At 39.3% G+C, this 19565-nt stretch overlaps 1 protein-coding gene across 3 annotated transcripts in view; it reads right to left on the minus strand.

The window, feature by feature from the left end:
- Positions 1–19565, minus strand: part of aplf (aprataxin and PNKP like factor) — a 113985-nt gene that overhangs the window by 90893 nt on the left and 3527 nt on the right. For 2 of the 3 annotated variants that reach the window (XM_012962662.3, NM_001113131.1), the window contains exon 2: positions 10101–10172. In XM_012962662.3, the coding sequence (XP_012818116.1) occupies positions 10101–10172 (72 nt within the window). Of the gene's footprint in view, positions 1–10100; positions 10173–19425; positions 19529–19565 lie in introns of those variants that run through there. The other variant, XM_012962661.3, reaches the window with a different exon arrangement.

Genomic DNA, 19565 nt, shown 5'->3' on the forward strand with positions numbered 1-19565 from the left:
GCAGATTTACCAATATGTGAGATTACAGCTCAGAAAAATTCACCCACCATTTATTCCTATGAGATTTTTAAAAGTGTATTAATCAATAAGAGAAATTTAGAATTCAACATTTGATAAATACACTTCTAAAAATCCCATAGGAATAGAAAGTGGGTGAATTTTTCTTTGGAGAACTCTAATCTCACATTTTAATAAATCTGCCCTCTTTGAGTTATATCTGAAATTCAAAGACTTTAATAAACCAGATAAATGCTTGCTTTAAAAATACTTCTGACCCATAAAATTACTAAAATAAAACAAAATGATTTGGTAGTAGATTAATAAATCATCGCTGGATTCCTTTGAACTAATAGCAAACATTTAGAAAAAAAAATAGTGCGTGTGATCGACAAAATAAAATTAAACAGATTCTTTATCATTCTGGAAAATATAATAAAAAGCCACATGTTTTCAGTCAATTATACACAAATACACGGAATATGGCATTCATTTTTAAAATTATTATCAATAAAATTCTTATGAAAAAAAGGGTACAGGGAGAAAAGATTGGTTTGGTAGAATGAACGCTGGATTATGCAACTATCCTTTAAGCAGAACCTCCTTTTCCATTTTCATAATGAAACAATTTCCATGTTTTTTATCACTTTTTTGAGATGAAAAACAAAACATATTGTATCTATAACAAAAGCCCCATTAATATCGGCTTAAAAAAACCAGCAGGCGCGGCATCTGCGCAGCAATAAAAGCGAGTCTGTTATTTTGTTTTTTACATTTTCAACTAAAATTTTAATCAACACCATTCTGTTTTTATTTGCATGGCAAACCAGCACAGATTCAAAACATTCTACAATCTGTCATCTTCAAAAATTCCCAATTTGGGTTCCCCCCAAAGAATGTGTTGTTTAGTAGAAAAAATTTTTGGCTTATAGTAGACTGGAGAATGGCTCTTGTCTTTATTTCTCAGTCATACCCAGGGAAAGTGATCAGTGCCATCCAAGCTACAGTAGGTGTAAACTACTACTACAAAAGAGGGAAGGAATTGCTTAAGGTCAATGCTTGAGATCCTATCACAGTGGCTTACTGCTCTAGTCTAGAGACTTCAAAAGCAAAGTAAATTATCGGGATGAACAAAAATGTACGGTAACAGCTGCCAAACAAATCGAGTTTTTAACCCAAATGAGCAGAAAGCATTGCAGTCATAGTTTTCAGAAGTGTTAAGAGAGACAAATCATTTGCTTGCCTACCAGTCTGACTGAGGTTGAAAAAGAAAGAAGGGGAGGAAGAAAGTTAAAGAAACCGTATGTGGTTGCAGATCTAATTGCTGTCTCTCAGTGATCTGACTCTAGCTCCGTCTTATCCAGACTTACGGTATTGTTGTGTTATGTCACAACTCAGTGTTCCGTTATTCCCTATTTCCACCCTGCATATTAAAAAGCTGTCTGGTTGTCAGAGTAATTGGTCCTGGCAACCAGTACTTCTTTTTTTTTACTTCTCAGTAATTTTTATTGCTGATTTTTTTCTATAGGCTCTTTCCTATTCCTTTTTCTACTCTGACTTCTGCCGACTTGCTAGACTAATTAAACATTTCCAGTGGTTTTAGAGTTATTTGTAAATGTGAATACTATCAAAAGTACAATTTGTCTGCCACTTTCACTGCTGGTTCTGACCTTTTCTTTAGTGATGTCAGAACAATCCTATTGTTTTAAAGGAGAAGGGAAGTCATTTTAGCATTTTACTGCTAATAGATTTGCCACATTAGTGCCACCTAGAACAATATATTTATTCTGCAGAAACCATTACCATGCCTTTGTAAACAGCTTTAAAAGCTTTCTCCCTTTACCTAAGATAACAGCTGCCATTTTAAGTTGCCTCCTGCCTGAAGTCTCTAGCATTATAGCTGGGATCAAACATTCCTAAGGGAGGGGGGGGCGGGAGTTCTTAGCATTCTGGGGGAGCAGGAGAGAGGAGGGAGGAGTAGGAGAGGGGAGAAAACTGCGCAGACTCTGTCCCAGGGAATTAAGGCTGTTTCTGAGAGAGGAAGTCAGACAGAGGAACATCATGTTTACAAAAAAAGAGACAAGAAATCCTGTGTTTCTTTTGATAGAGGACTCAGTTCAGCATTACTGTAAGTGCTTATGGCTGTATTTACATAGACCTTTCTGATAAACTTACTTCGTTTTTACCTTTCCTTCTCCTTTGATGTTTAAATTAGGGTGACCAATATGAATTACAGGAAGGCTATGTCCCATAGACTCTATTTTAATCACATGCTGAGTGCCGGCGGCTCCGATGCACATCCAGAGAACTCAGCTAGCAGGAAGTGGAACAGATGGGTGGGACTAGTAGGTATAATTCACTGATACGTTCTTAATTTTTACATGATATGTCTTCTTTAAGTAAAACAACATTATACAGCCTCGACCAGGTAATTACAAAAAAATTTGTTTAAATACTTTTTAAACTTTAAAATTTTTAACAATTTCTTCCAGTGCAACAAAGTTTGGTGACTGTTGAAATCACCATTGACAGAATGATAGCACAATTCTACAATTTGCCATACGTTATATATACCACAACTCATATATACAGACACCAAGTTCTATGGCCATGTAAGGTATTTTATAATATCCTTGTATTTTACAACTGGCGTACATTTTTTTTTTTTAATAATACAGAAGAACTATCCTGTAAATTATATCCTTATAATAGGTGCTTAGTGATGTCATAAATTATAATCAGTGTTTAGTGCTATAATTTCACATGACTCACAAAAACCTGTGTACTATAATAATGTGCCCACTACTTTAAAATATGAGGATATTAGAAGTAACTTCTGCCTCTTACAGTAGAACCCCAATATTATCTCCCCAGGTTTAACGTTTTCACAGATTTTGTCACAGCCCCATTCAGGCAAGCTGCATTTTTTTCTTTCCTGGATTTAAAGTTTTCCTGAATTTTATGCCATCTTTATGCAACCTCCTAGGAAATGTAAAATAGGGGCTCTAATAAGTATGGTCATGAAAATCCTTGGTGACTTATAATATCCTTATATTTTACAATACAGTAAATATACATGTTACATATTTCCCTATGTAACATGCAAGTTTCAGTAATCATATGACATAATAACGCTGCAAACTGTCTGGTTTCGACCTGGACAGCCTGGTTTTCGGTAGGGCTGTCCGGGTCAAAACTGGTTTTCGCAACTTGGCAAACTGGGAAGGATTCTCAAAGACTGAGGTGGCGATTGGCCAATCGCCGATCACCACGTCATAACCCGGCCCCCATGACATCTGTAGCCCACCCCGTGGCGTTACTATGCCGCCCAGTCATGCCCCACTTTCCTTTCCAGAGATCCTGTGCAGGAGATGTGGCAACCCTAGACCATAATGACATCACTACAACACAAACTACCAACCAACTACTAACTGGTGAAATCATTAAACACATTTATAACATTATACAGGATACTTATGGCTCATGGGTATTATAATGGCAAAAAAAAAAAAAAGAAATTCAAGAACTGCTTTAGTAAACTGAATAAACTTTAAACTTCGAGAACATTGCAGATTTTTTTTAAATATGAAAAAAACACTCAATTTTGGTGCATTAAAGTTGAGATTTAAACTCCTATTTTTTTCTTACACATGCAAATTTCTAATTTTTGTTTTTCGTAAGGCATAATACTGTTTGCAACAGAGAGAAGAAAAATGAAAATGAATGAAAATGAAACAGCTGTGGTTAAACAGTCCGGGAAACAACAGCTCTCCTACCTTTCATAATGCCCCAGATATCTGTACACAGCATATCCTTAAGAAGCAAATATTTGCAAATTGGCTTTTATTTCCAAATCATAAACTGTATATATAAACTTGTCCCTCTGCATTTAGCACTGCATTAAATCTGTATTTATACACAATAAAGATTGTATCTGTGTGTTGAAAACGAAAAGCTGCGTATCTCTGAAGAGATTAGGGTTGTTTACTTGCTGTATACTGCCTCCAGCAAATGATTACTTTCATACACTATTTATAGGGGAGCAGCACAGTGCATAGGGAATAGTGATTACTACTCTATCTCTTGTAAAAACACAAATATGTTCATACATGTGTAAAAGCCTCACTATCGTTTTGGACTAAGTTGCATGTAAAAATCCCTGTTTTATTCGCAGTTATATAATACCAATGCAAAATATGGAGAAACTACTTACTGGACTCTCATGTTGTCAAATACCTGTACAGGTATGGGATCTGTTATCCAGAATGCTTGGGACCTAGGGTTTTCCGGATAAGGGATCTTTCTGTAATTTGGATCTCCATACCTTAAGTCTGCTAAAAATCATTGAAATATTGAATAAACCCAATAGGATTGTTTTGCCCCCAATAAAGATTAATTATATCTTAGCTGGGATCAAGTACAAAGTACTGTTTTATTATTATAGAGAAAAAGGAAATCATTTTTAAAAATTAGAATTATTTGCTTATAATGGAGTCTATGGGAAATGGCCTTCCCGTAATTCAGAATCCGTAATAAAGGGTTTCTGGATAAGGGATCGCATACCTGTACCTGTAAGGATCTTAGTAGCGTCTGGGTAATCATTCTAACTGTGTAAACGTTTAACTAACTGTCTAGCAAACTCTAGCAGCGCTAGTGCTTGGGGACCATCAAAAGCTGGCAAAACTCCAAAAAATTATGCTATTAAGGGGCCCTCTAAAATTTTCTAGAGCTCCGCCCTACAAAACCAAAACTCCCGGCACCAGAGTATCACAGTGCAAAGGAAAGGCATGTACACCCACAGCCCTGTAAGCAAACAGCATGGCCAATTATAAATATCATTCAGGAGAAGAGTGGGGCGGTATTGGGGGACTAATACATTAAAGCAATGCAGCATGGTTTTGGAGCATGAAGGGTTACAAACATGTACTCTGATCACCTCTTTGCAAAGTACAGGCGGGTAAATTCAAACGAGAGGCGCGCAATATAAACGTGGGACTTTGCCCTCACTATTGTATCTCCTGACCAACTCAGTGGGGATAAGGTGTTACCATGTGATTGGGTCCCTGTGTCCCTTAGCAACAGAGAGCTCTGATTTCATATACGGATAAAGCTGGAGCACAAATACGGTGTAACAGAGTGGAGGGAACCAATGCGGGAGTAGTTTTGGTAAGTGATTAATCTTCTAATTGTGCTCCCTCACTTAAGAAAGGCAGAGTCAGGGAAAAAGTGGAATCATTTGTGAAAGGTGCGGTGCTCCTGCTATTGCTCCTGCAACCTCATCCTAGTGAATCTCTTTGCGGAGTATGACAGCATACTGCATACGTTCCTGTGGGACCTGTGTCCTAAGTATTTAGAAAAATTGCACACAGGGTGGTTTCAGGCACTCTAAAGAGATAAGACACCTTTTGGGTAACTTTTAGCATGTTATAGAATGCCCTATTTCTAGCAAATTTATAACTGGTATCAGTTTTTTCTTCATAGTTTTTTAATTATTTTTCTGCCTTTTCCCAGTTTTCAAATAGGGGTCACTAACTAAAAATAAAGGCCAACTGGAAACTGTCTTATAATATCACTGTGAACATCATATTAAAAGTAAATTTAAATGTGAACTAGCCTTTTAAGCATCATGTTTTTTAGTACAGGTATGGGATCCCCTATCCGGAAACTCGTTATCCAGAAAGTTCTGAATTACGGAATGGCTGCCTCCCACAGACTCCATTATAAGTGAATAATTCTTATTTTTGAAAATGATTTCCTTTTTCTCTGTAATAATAACACAGTACCTTGTACTTGATCCCAACCAAGCAATAATTAATCCTTACTGGAGGCAAAACAATCCTGTTAGGTTTATTCAATATTTAAATTATGTTTAGCAGACTTAAGTTATGGAGATCCAAATTACAGAAAGAGCCCTTATCTGGAAAACCCCAGGTCCCAAGCATTCTGAATAACTGGTCCCATACCTGTACAACATTTCTAGCCAACTAACTTAGTTAAGCTTTAGTCACCTAGACACCTAGGAGTCTACATAGACCTGTTTGTCAGGTACAGGTATGGGACCAGTTATTCAGAATTCAGAAAATAATTGAAATATTAATTAAACCCAATAAGATTGTTTTGCATCCAATAAGGATTAATTATACCTTAGTTGGGATCAAGTACAAGGTACTGTTTCATTATTATAGAGAAAAAGGAAATCATTTTCAAAAATAAGAATTATTCGCTTATAATGGAGTCTATGGGAGGTGGCCATTCCGTAATTCAGAACTTTCTGGATAACTGGTTTCCAGATAAGGGTTGCCATACCTGTACATTATGTTTTGGGCTCCTGTACCACCCGAAGGCAACCATAGCCCTTTAGCAGGAAAGATCTGTGCCTCCAAAGATGCCCCAGGAGCTCACCATCTTCTTTTCTGCTGATTCCCTGCACATGCTCTGTGCTGCTGTCACTTACTGAGCTTAGGGACCCACTTATAACATACTGTATATATAGAATATAAATGTCACAATATATGGCAGATTAATAATATATTCAAGTTCACATTACATGGCAGCTCTGAAACCAGTGCAATTAGCATCAGAATTAAGCCCTTTACTATCAGCTTCTATGATAGGCCAGCCTCATTTTCTTCTAATTTGCGATGGCCCCTAAGCTTAGCCTCTCAACAGCTGCTCTGAGCATGTGCAGTGTCACTGGCAGTCCTAAAAAAAATCCAAGATGGGGAGCTTCTGTGACAACTGTAAAAACCTGGATCATTACTACTTTTAAAGATGATGAAACTTGTGCCCCATGAATAGTATGATCCCAGGTGGTGGCCCTAAGTACAGGTATAGGACCCATTATCCAGAATGCTCGGGACCAAGGGTATTCCGGATAAGGGGTCTTTCCGTAATTTGGATCTCCATACCTTAAGTCTACTAAAAAATCAATAAAACATTAATTAAACCCAATAGGATTGTTTTGCATCCAATAAGGATTATTTATATCTTAGTTGGAATCAATTACAAGGTTCTGTTTTATTTCTACATAGAAAAAGGAAATCAGTTTTAAAATTCTGAATTATTTGATTAAAATGGAGTCTATGGGAGACAGGCATTCCGTAATTCGGAGCTTTCTGGATAACGGGTTTCCGGATAAGGGGTCCGATACCTGTACTAATAATGGCAATTTTCTATGTAGGATTACCCAATGGCACATAGTAGTAAAAAAAGTATAATTTTATCAAAATGGTTTCAACACATGGGGTGTTTTACATGATTTATTTTTACTGAGGCCTACATTGTTCGAAGGTATAGGTTTCCTTTAAGAAACTGATGTAAATTGGCTGAAGAGATGAGCAACATTGATGAGGGATACACGGTGCAGGGAAATCAGGCTTTTCATATCTGATATCTTTGACATTTATTTGACTATTATTCTGGCTATGAATTGACTGCTGTTTTAGCGGAGCAGAGCTTTAGTTCTGCATATATACATCTGAAATGACTATGGGGAAATAGATTATTCACAAGAAATACTATCTTTATTTAAACCTCTGGATAATTTGGTGTCCCAGCAAATTACAGACAAATGTACCAGTATTATAAATAAAGAAGTTATTAAGGAACCCTATCCATTGCACAATATTACAGCGTATGCTAGGATATATATTTCCTCGTGTCGTGGCATTTTCATCCAAAGTGAATACAAATGAATAATAACTATCAAATTAAATTCTATGGAATTCATGAGAAACTGTGCAGTAATTCTGCATTAAATAACAGCTGTTATCCTGAAAGGCATGCTAACACTGAAAGATGATGTGAGGATGTAAAGAGAGTGGAGGCAGGGTGCTTCTGGCTTCTGGCTTCTTTTCCCTAACCACTGCTAGAGAGGCAGCTGAAAGGCTCCTGGTGAGTTTGGGCTTATCTTCCTTGCCTGTTGTGTGCATCAATTCCCAGCAGCCTCCTAGGCCATGTAGGGCCAGCCAATCACAGCTGAGTAGTCCCTGTATTTACTCATTCCCAGGCAAGGTTGCATCCTTAGCTCTTGCTTCTGGCTGTTCCTAACTTGCTACTTTTGCTATGCCTGAAAACTACTGACTTATCTGTTCTATGCCTACTTTATCTTGCTTTAGCCTGTATTGTTCTTAATCTATCCCAGTCTGTTCTGTTCTACATCCAGTCCAGTCTGTGCCATTTACACCCACCCCATCCTGCTTCAGTCTGTCCTGTTCTACAGTCACTCTAGTTCAGGGGTCCCCAACCTTTCTTACTCGTGAGCCAAAGCCAAATGTAAAAAGACTTTGAGAGCAACACAAGCATCATAAAACTTCATGGAGGTGCTAGGATTGGCTATTAGGCAGCCTCTCTGCTCACTATCAGCTTACAGGGGGCTTTATTTGGTAGGAAATCTTGTTATTATTCAACCAAAACTTGACACCAAATCAGGAATTAAAAAAATAACTACCTGGTTTGGGGACACTGAGGCCAACTTCCAAGAGGTTGGTGAGCAACATGTTGCCACCTAGCCACTGGTTGGGGATCACTGCTCTAGTCTGTCCCTTTCTACACCCACTCCCATCTTCCTTCACTCTCTTCAGATCTACATCCATTCTAATCAGTCCTTTTCTACACCTGCCCCATTCTGCTCCAGTCTGTCTTGTTCTACATCTATTCCAGCCTGTCCCATTCTACATCCACTCCATCCTGCTTCACTATATACTGTTCTACATCCATTGCCTCCATCCTGCTTCAGTCTGACTAGCTATTCATGTTAGTTCCATTCTACACCCCCTCTGTCCTGCTCTACATCCATCCATTTGGTTTGAAGAGAATTGGAATTGTTGTATTCTTGCCAGAAGTATTCAGTGAAAATGTTACCATCTTCACTTCTGCGCAATGCTTTGATTCTACTAGCAAGGATATGCCAATTCATATTCTCTACAAAACAAATATATGTTTTTTAGTATATTTTTTCAATTACACATATGGGATCCCTTATCCAGAAACCCGTTATCCAGAAAGTTCCGAATTACGGAAAGGCCATCTCCCATAGACTCTATTATAAGAAAATTATTCTAATTTTTAAAAATGATTCCCTTTTTCTCTGTAATAATAAAACAGTAGCTTTTACTTGATCCCAACTAAGATATAATTAATCCTTATTGGAAAAAAATATTTTGGGTTTAAATGATGTTTAAATTATTTTTTTAGTAGACATAAGGCATGGAGATCCAAATTACGGAAAGATCCCTTATCCGGAAAGCCCTTGGCCCTGAGCATTCTGGATAACAGGTCTTATACCTGTACCTGAATAAGATTTTACAGGGGTGTCAAAACACCCAGTACACCATTACACTTAGGGGCACATTTACTAACCCACGAACGGGCCGAATGCGTCCGATTGCGTTTTTTTCGTAATGATCGGTATTTTGCGATTTTTTCGGAAATTATCGCGACTTTTTCGTTACCAATACGATTTTTGCGAAAAAACACGAGTTTTTCGTAGCCATTCCGAAATTTGCGCAAAGTCGCGATTTTTTCGTAGCGTTAAAACTTGCGCGAAAAGTCGCGATTTTTTCGTAGAGTTAAAACTTGCGCGAAACGTTGCGCCTTTTAAGTTTTAACGCTACGAAAAAGGCGCGACTTTTCGCGCAAGTTTTAATGCTACGAAAAAATCGCGACTTTGCGCAACTTTCGGAATGGCTACGAAAAACTCGCGTTTTTTCGCGCAAGTCGTAATGGCTAGAAAAACTCGCGTTTTTTCGCGCAAATCGTAAAGACACCGAAAAAATCGCAAAAAATACGAAAAAGTCGCAAAATGTTCGTTTTCCAATCGGAATTTTTCCAATTCGGATTCGAATTCGTGTCTTAGTAAATCAGCCCCTTAATGTCAAGTTTAGAAATAGTTTTTTCTGACCAATAACACAACAATATGAAATACAGTTGAGGAATAGTACTATAAAGTATAAAATTAAACTGTAACAAAATATAAAAAAAAATAAAGAGAAATAAAACTGATGTATTTAGTCTGAGCGAGGTTAAAAAAAATAGACAAAGAATAAGCACTAAAGAACCTTATATTGGTAGATTAGTTAATAACATAAAACCTCTGTAATTACCGGCTTAATGCGCAGCTTGCCATCCACCACCTCCAGCAAAGCATGACTTCTGGATACTCTTTTGTCTGAAATCTGAAGAGACAGAGGGAGGAAAAGTATGAGGTATTAGTCTGGATCTCCATCTTTTGAGCTCAAAGCCGTCTCCTCTAATTTAACCTGGGACCCAGATGCTACATTTTATGGAGACTGAAGGTTCTCCAAAATGTGAGCCAGAGAAGCTTTCCAGAAATAAAGAGAATATTTATGGATAACGCTTTTTCTTTTCATGCTATTGGGTTCCCCTTTGCTTCAATAATATGGCCTTGTATGGTGATACGTATAAAAAAAGGAATAATAGATTAAGGAAATACATCATCCTGCTTCATCCTAGCTGAAAAGAAATGCGTTATAAAGGACAAGGAAAGCTCCAAATGTAAATCTGCAAAGTGGTTGGGCACAACAAATGCTATATTTGGCTTGCTTCAAAATGTTACTTTCTTAAACCGCTCCTTTCACAAAACTGCTGTTCTTTTCACATGCATGGCAGCCATTTTGTTTTTGCTGACGTCATCATCGACACAAGCATGTAGGGACAGCACATATGCTTCACCCAAGTCTGAAATCTATTTAGATGGAACCTTCTTTTTTCTAATGGATGCTCTTGTGTGTGCTGGAAGGACCTTCTGATAAAGACCTTTCATACCCTTTACGAGCTTAGTTGCCCTTTTTTGACCCTCTCTAATTCAATAATATCCTGTTTGAGTACTGGAGACCAAAACTTCACTGAATATTCTAGATAGTGCCTTATCAGCGCTCTATAAATTGGAAGAATGATCCCCTTCTCCTGAGAATTTATGCCCCTTTTAATACAAACCTTGTTTGCCCTTGCAGCTTCTGCCTGGCATTGTTTGCTACAGCCAAGTTTATTATCTTCAGGGACTCCAAGGTCCTTCTCCATTATGGATTTGCCAAGTGCAGTTCCATCATTTCCTAAAGTGCACCTATCACCATAAAATGGTTCCCCCACAGGAGGTGGAAGGACCATACCCCCTGAAGCACTAGGCAGCCCACTCTGGGAGGGCACTTCCGGTGCGGGCAGCCATCTTGTGGCACACACATGCGCATAGTGAGCAAGTGGAGAGTCTCTCTCATTATGTGCATGCACCTAGCGCCGGTGGGGCTGTTTTTTTTTTTTTTTTTTTGCTTTCCCCAACCGGAGTGCGGGTTCTTTTAGCGTGAGGTGAAATTAAGCAAAAAAATCCTCTCTGGCAGAAGATCTAGCCCTATGATATCACTAGTGAATTATAATCTTTCTGATGTCCGAGCAATAGAACTTCATGAGCTGTATCCCGGTGGCCAAGCAATGGCTACAACACTCAGCAGAGTCTAGTTTAACAGATATCTGGATTGCTTCCACTTTGCACATAACTTGGCAGGAATATGCAATCATCCTCAAACCCACTCATTGTTCACCAACCCATATAAGCAATTCTTGTGACAGGGCTGCTTTCTAAACGTCATTTGTGCTGTTTTCATATATAAACACTCCAATTATTTCCCTGTTATGCCACTTTTTTTGACACACATACAGAGGGCTGAAAGCATTACTTTTCTCTTAGTAAGACAGCGAAAGACGTTCTCGTGGAGCTAAAATGAGAAAATAAGCTGCCTGCTATCTATTATGGGCAAGGATTGTAAGATTTAATTCTCCACTTCTAGCAGCCTTGAGAATAATCTTTGTGGGCTTTTAGCTGGTTAGACTGGATGTTCTCTAAGCCACAAACCAAGGGCCTGCAAATGTAATAGAAAGTGGGGGGAAAAAGCAGCCTAAGCATAAATACATTAGTGTCGAATGAATACTGTTAACCCTTGGAGTAACAAAGCTGTTGGTGCATTTTTGTGGTAAAGTTTATATATTTATAATATTTCAAGTTGTACTCTGTTCACAGCCTTGCCATATGGCACTGGAACAAAGGGGCTTTAATTATCATGGTAAACAGAATGTGGCTACACCACAATGCTAAGAATGGGACATCAGGCACCCCAAGCAATGATTCCCAGCAATTCTATTTTACTAGACAGGCCACATTTCATTCACTTTAAGTATAGCTAGTAGACTTGTCTGTTAAAACCCAAAAGCAATAAATCTCTAGCAAACCTATTATTTTTAGTTTCATCTAAAGCAACTAAATGGGTCAGCCCACACTTGCAACGTTATCCTGACTATATGCATCAGATCAAATGCAATTCCGTATGTCATTTTCAATGTGTATGGTGCACACAAACAGCAAAAGTGTATGACCTGCTTAAGCAGAATGAGGTCCTAAGCTGAGAGATAAGGGAAAATCTTATTTGTTGAGGAATGGTTTTTGGACAAAGGAGTGTAGCTTTATAGCTGCAGATATGAAAGAAAGACATGAAAATGAAAAAGTAATTGGGACTAATGTATACATACATATATATGCATCATATGTACTTGCATGCATGTGTATACTGGCATTTGAGTGTACAACTACAGTTTTAGTTTCCTTCAATATTATTATACTCAACATATAATATTATTTCTAACAGTAGGTTAACAATGAAACAATGAATATTGCTAAATACACAATTCACAGCTGAAGTGCCTAATATTTTTACAATTTAGTTGCAGTGTATTATACTCTCAAAAAGCTGGAAACTATGGTATAAGTAATTAAAATAATACACAGCATTGGAAGCAACAAACTTTTTTTTTCTTTTAACTAAAAACTTTTAACATTCTCCGGCTTTACAACAGCACCACCTACAGACTCTTTACAGTACTAACAGCAAGAACAATGAAATATACAGTACAGTACTGTAGCTGACTATAATTGGTAGTGTGAAACTATTGTGACTGTATGTATGTATGATGTATGTATAACTATGATTTTAAGTACTGTAGATAGTATGGCTGGCACTGTGAAATTGATCCCATAAAATATGGAAAAAGATAGAAAAGATAATGTCAGACAGGGAGCTGAGGAGTAGCTGCTGCCTGTAGCTGGCTAGAAGTAGTTTTCTTTTTTCCTAGGGGGTGCTTATTCGGATTATCCTCAAAAGGACACAACTACAGTATTTTCTAATTCAACTGCTAGTAAAAACTTTGCTTATATGATTTTTGTAATTTTCCCATGAAAATGATGAAACCTACTTCCAGCCAGCTACAAAGAGAGAATACTTTTCTGCTTGCATAAACAAGAAAACCAAAGCACTTTCTGGTTCTGCTCCATTTACATATCTATCTCTATTTACATCTATATACTAAAACAAATTACCAGTCCAAGATATTCTTGACAGGGGTCCTTTACAACCACAAGTTGTAATGGGCAAAGTGCAATTTCGGGTGTAATTGAATTTTTTTACCCACAATACAACATGTTTTGCATTTAGAAGCCTTATTGCAGTCGCCTGATGCAATTGTGGGCATTGTGTCAAAACTGACAGAGTTGTGTTTGCACTATGATGAGCATTGGAGTTGTTTTAATTTGGGGCATACCAGAATTGTAGCTGTAAATTTGCAATAACTTGTCCTCCACTATTTGCCCTGCGGCTCATCAAAGTCATGCCCTACCCCATTTACATCACAGCTCCGCCTCTGACATCACAGACCCGCCCCCCTCATGGGCCCACCCGTGCCGGTAAAAAGATTAAAGAAAAGGTAGCAAACCTAAGCACAACTTTTGACACAAGTGACTTTAATGAATAAGACATTGCTATACATTGCAGTACATTTTTTAAAGGGGAAGTGAAAAACTAAGAGCCCTTATGGTACCAGGTTCTTTATTAAAAATATATATTTTTTTAAATATACATTTATTAAAAAAAAAAACATACTGCTTTGGGGGTTTTTTTGCTTAACAAAAAACAAAATCCAACAGTAAAACAATTGGCGCTGCTCCTAATTCTTCACGCGGGGCAGCAGGACACAGTTGTTTTATGCCTTTACCTCTCACCATATCCAACCTTGGTCAGAAACAACCCTGCAAGCTGCTTCCCTGCCATCCAGGCCATCAGACCATCCTTACTATCAGGTAAGGATAATGGTTTGGATGTAGTGAAGTTAGTACCATGTAAAGCTTTATGCGCTCAGTAATCAGAATGAATGGAGTGAAGGGGGAAATCGCAGGCAAGGGATGACATTTTTTATTAAAATTGTATAGATTTTTTAATAGATGTATATTAGAAATATTTTTCTCTTTTTAGGGCGAAGACACACAGGGCATTTAGTCGGCGCAACTCTTAATTAAGACAGTCGCGGCTACTTTTCCCCCACAGTCTATAATGCCCATCGCAGCGACTAATTGCGCGTGCATTTTTTGCTGCGCGGATTAGTCAGCACGAATTTTCAAAAATTTGCGGCAACTAATTGCCCCGTGTGTCTTCGCCCTTAAGGAGCACCTGGGACCATTATGTCCCCTGGCAACCATTGTGTTGTGCGTGAGTCTTCCATGGGCCAAGCTAATTGTGTTGTATAGTGCCCTGTAAGTTCTGATGGCAGTCCTGACAAGACAAACACTTGAAAACACCCCATATTCAAAGAGGATGGAAATCACTGTATAAAAGGTGCACCCCAAATTCTCTGTGGAAATGCCCCAAACTGTGTAAGGGCACACACACCATGGAGCAGAAGAAAGGGCACCAGCCTTTTTAAAATTAATTTGCATTGCAAAGTGCCCAGCTGTTCACATCCAATACAGGAGCCAATCCAAGCAGGCTCTATCTTTGACCACCAGGGACTCCCAGTGACACAACCTGATTACACCTTACACAACAGCAGAGGGAACGTTTGCTACACACCACTGAGTGTCCCTATCATTTAGCCTACTGAGAAAACTAGAAGGCAACATTTGGGAAAAAAAAAAAAAACCCGACAGAAGAGTCCTCCCTAAACACTTGTGTTTGGTCCAGCAAAGAATCCGACTGTCTCTAAAGTATAGTTAAGTCCTCTTTCAAATACTGTAAAACGAATGTACACATCTAATTCTCCCAACGAGCAGGAATAAAAAACCAATAACCAAAGACTTTAGATGGCACCATCTGAAATCAACACCTTAGCGATATTTACAGAGTTGGAAAAACAGTTGGAAAGAAATTCATTAAAGGAGAAGGAAAGGCTAAGTCACTTGGGGGTGCCAAAATGTTAGGCACCCCCAAGTGACTTAGTACGCCTACCTTGTACCCCGGGCTGGTGCCCCTGTACGGAGAGAACAGCACCAGCCCGGGGCAGCTGCCGGCGCTTCCTCCTTCCTCCTCGCATGCGCCGGCCGGCGGATTTCGCCGGCAGCGCGCAAAGGAAGGAGGAAGCGGTGTCTACAGGTGCCCCGGGCTGGTGCTGTTCCCTCCGTACAGGGGCACCAGCCCGGGGTACAAGGTAGGCGCTCTAAGTCACTTGGGGGTGCCTAACATTTTGGCACCCCCAAGTGACTTAGCCTTTCCTTCTCCTTTAAGGACAAAGTTGGCTTTATATTTGATTTGATTTGTACATTGATAAAGGCTAAGAGCAACAAAGTCACAAAGACTTAGCGGGCAAACACGCTACACTAACACCCTCCCTGGGCTCCACAATACCAGAACAGGAAACTAAACGGCCATGCTCCCAGGGAGGGGCGTGGGCTGCATATTTTGGGACACTGACTCCTGGGCAGGTAAAGGGTCAACAAGTCCCACAATGAGAGCAAGCTGCAGGGCCGTTTTAAGGCCTTGGGGGGCCCTGGGCAAAAATCCAAATAGTGGGGCCCTATTATCCTGCTGCATGCAGCATGGCAACATATTTTTTTTAACTACCTGAACTTTTTGGCCACACCTCTAAACACCACACCCGTTTCACCAAAACATAACCCAGACATGCCAGAATAATTACCACATAAAATGGATACTCAGCAAATTTACCTAACCGTGCCAGTATAATTAATACGAAAAATGTTAACCCCAGCTGTGCCATTGTAATGACTGTAGAAATGGCCAATCACCAAAAAGGGCAATGAGCACTCCATTAAGTCCAGACATGCCGAAAAAACCACTGAAAAATGAACAATAAGCACCAATAATGCGTAAGAGAAAGGAATACAGAGTAGAATTTCTTCTATAAGGAGTAATACTCAGCAGTGGTAGTAGCCTCCCCTGTAATATGATTTACTGTGTCACAGCCAGCACCGCTCCATTCCTGCACCTTTCATACGCAGGGGTCAGTGACGGACTAGGGTAATATAGTCCATCCAGACAAGCTGATGTGAAGGGCCCATAAGCCAGCTACTTCATTTTTCCACAATTATCACGTGCCTCTGGTTCACAAGTACACGCACAGGCACACAATTCAACAGTTGGAGGATGGCAGGTGTTATGGTTTATCTTTCCACTTTTATTCTCTACTTCTCTCTCTCTTCTCCACTACCTTTATACCACCTTTATACTACCCATCACGATCACTGAAAATCATTGTACTGCTTCCTAAGTGCACCCTATTTTTCAAAGTCATGCACTTTGTCACCGTTTTTTTACACAGCGTAATAAATAGGCCCCCTCAATGTTTTCCTGCTTCCACCTGGCTGTGTCATGTTGTACTGAATGTACTGAATCTGCCTGTTTGGTGTAGACATAGATATTCTGAGACAATTTGCAATTGGTCTTCATTTATTTTATTTTTTCATTTCAATTTCATTTAGGTTTCTGTTTTGCACTTCTACAGTTTGGTTTTCAACAGTTATCTGGTTGCTAGCGTCTTATTTACCCTAGCAACCAGGCAGTGGCTTGAATGAGAGACTGGTATATATATATATATACACACACTCACGGCACTCACGTGTAAATAGGTTGCTGGTGCCTGGGTGCAGGTTCAAAAAGTGTTGAATATACTGGAGGAAGGGTCAGCACTCGCAGGACTTATACAAAAACGAGTGATTTTATTAAGGAGACTGCGAGTGCTGACCCTTCCTCCAGTATATATATAGATAGGCCTGTTCTCTTTTAATGATGAGGTTTAATGCTTTTTTGCTTGTTTTTTTTGTTTGGTGTGCTTGAACTTTCAGACTTTATATATATACATCATACAAAAAAGACCAGCAACACTGTGATTGCATATATACATATTGGCTGTATATGCACATTTAAATATACTTTTTTGATTTGCACAGAAATCCCAGTGTTGCTGGTCTTTTTTCTATGATGTGTTATATTTTTACCGTGCACCTGGGTATATTATTAAAGCGGTATGCCACCCTTCTGGTAATATCTATATAGGTGAGGTAATAAACACAAATTAAAAGTTATGTAACAAAAATTAACAATAACAGTAAAATTGTAGCCTCGCAGAACAATTGTGTTTTGGATGTTGGGGGTCAGTGAGTGACTCCCATTTGAAAGCTGAAAATAGTCCAAAGAAGAAGACTTAGTTCAGAAACTTAGCAATAAAGCGCAATTGCAAAGTTGCAAGGAATAGGACATTCTGTCACATAGCAAAAGGTGAAGCACCCATTTAAGCCGCGAGCATGGGGAGTTCCCAGCAGGCTCTGCAGCGCTTGTGCTCACCCTGCCCAAGTGTTTTAGCTCCTGCTGGTGTTGTCCTCTTACCCGCAGGCCAGAACACAGACCCTTTTCATTGTGTCTTGTACCTTAGGGCTGTTCTCTGTTACCTACAGCACAAGCGCAGCAAAACAACCCCAGTTTGTGGATGTTACTGTCCTATTTTTGAGCATGAAGGACTCCTAATAGTTGTGAAAGTTGTCAATAAGCAGGCCTTATGTTATGCCCCAATGAGTGTTGCTTTGATTTAGTGAATTGTATTTATTGGTGTGTTTAATAAAGTGTATAAATAGTGTGGATTTTTCCTATATAGGCCCCTAGAGTTGTGAATAAAAAGATGGAGGTCCCCTGTCCCTTGAAATTTGGGGGGGGGGTTGAGGGGGCGCGGCCGGCATGTCTGAAGGTCATCCTGTTGGCCTTAGGGAGAGTAAAGAAAATGTTGCATTTTCAGTGCACAGTGTTGTGCATGTTATCAATATTACCCCTGCATGTTCCTCGGTTTCTTAATCAAAGCATAAATGAACATATTTCTCCCTTTGTAATGGATTCTACCACCATAACTGATATGCAAATGAGCTACCAGTGCCTCAAACGGTTGCTAGGCAGCTCCTTGCCCAGTAGAACAGACAGCTCTACTGCTGCTGTGGGAGAGGGAACTGTTATTTAATGGGGGGGGGGCGCGCAGCATCACTACTTGCTGCAGGTTTAACTATATTGAATGTTTTACAAAAAGTTTTGAGATTCTATTCAGCTGATGAGCCCTAACTTGGGTGCAATGCTCTATCTTTGACCAACAGGGACTCCCAATGGCACAACCTGATTACACCTTACACACCACTGCTACACACCACTGAGTGTCCCTGTCATTTAGCCAATTGCCATCTTATTTATTGCTTTGTGTTCAATACCAGGGGTATTATTCCAGTTATTGCTTTGTTCGCACAGACTATCTGGCAGATTGTACAGGCTATACTGAGTAAAAACTACAAGGCAACATTTGGGGAAAAATAAATAAATGAATAAAATTTATATATAAAAATATATAGAAAAACAGACCAGCAACACAGGGATTTCTTGTGAAAAAAATGAAAATGTATATTTAAAGCAGCATAAACAGCCAAAGTAATGTTTCGGTACCCATCGGGACCTTTCTCTGGTCTTTTTTTGTACTATTGGAGCCCTTTACCGAGCACCCGAGGTATGATATGTAGCAGTGTGCCAACTTCAGGAGCCACAATAGTAAAAGATAGTTTAGAAAATAAGTGATATAGAATTAGAAACCTACATACATATATATATATTATACATTTATAGAGAGAGAGAGAGAGAAAGAACAAAGTGGAGCACACCCTTCACCAAAATAACAGCCCTGGGTGCAGGTCAGAGTAAGAGAAAGAGTAACGCATGCTCAGGGACTTGGTGCAACAGAAAAAACGTTTATTGAAAAAACTTCAACATTTCGAGTACAAACAGTATTCTTCTTCAGGGACAAACCAGCTTTGTCCCGGAAGAAGAGTAATGTTTGTACTCGAATAGGGGGGTGGCTGCAGAGGGAACTCCTCTGGCTCTGGTCACATGGTCACAGGGGGATCTCTTCCGGTCAGAGGCTCCTGCTTGTTTTAAAACTACTGCTTCTGGTCATTTAAAAAAAAAAAAAAAGTTATGGTATGCCATTACACTTAACACATACCTATTGTTAACTGAAACCTGAGAGGTTCTCTTTAACACTGTAGCACCCTTTGCGTGCCAGAGTGAAACTCCAGTAGCAAAACAATCACGTGAGCATTAGTGACAGGTGACTTACAGTAAGGAACGGGCCTCTGCCTATCATGGTCTCACCCTTGGGGAGTGACACGCACTCGCCGCCTCCCACAGCCTCTAGTCGAAACCCTGACATCGCGAACGCAGGGACCTCTCAGTGACACCGCTACTGTACAGTGCGAC

Source organism: Xenopus tropicalis, chromosome 5 (genome assembly GCF_000004195.4).
Source record: "Xenopus tropicalis strain Nigerian chromosome 5, UCB_Xtro_10.0, whole genome shotgun sequence".
Taxonomy (NCBI): Eukaryota; Metazoa; Chordata; class Amphibia; order Anura; family Pipidae; genus Xenopus; species Xenopus tropicalis.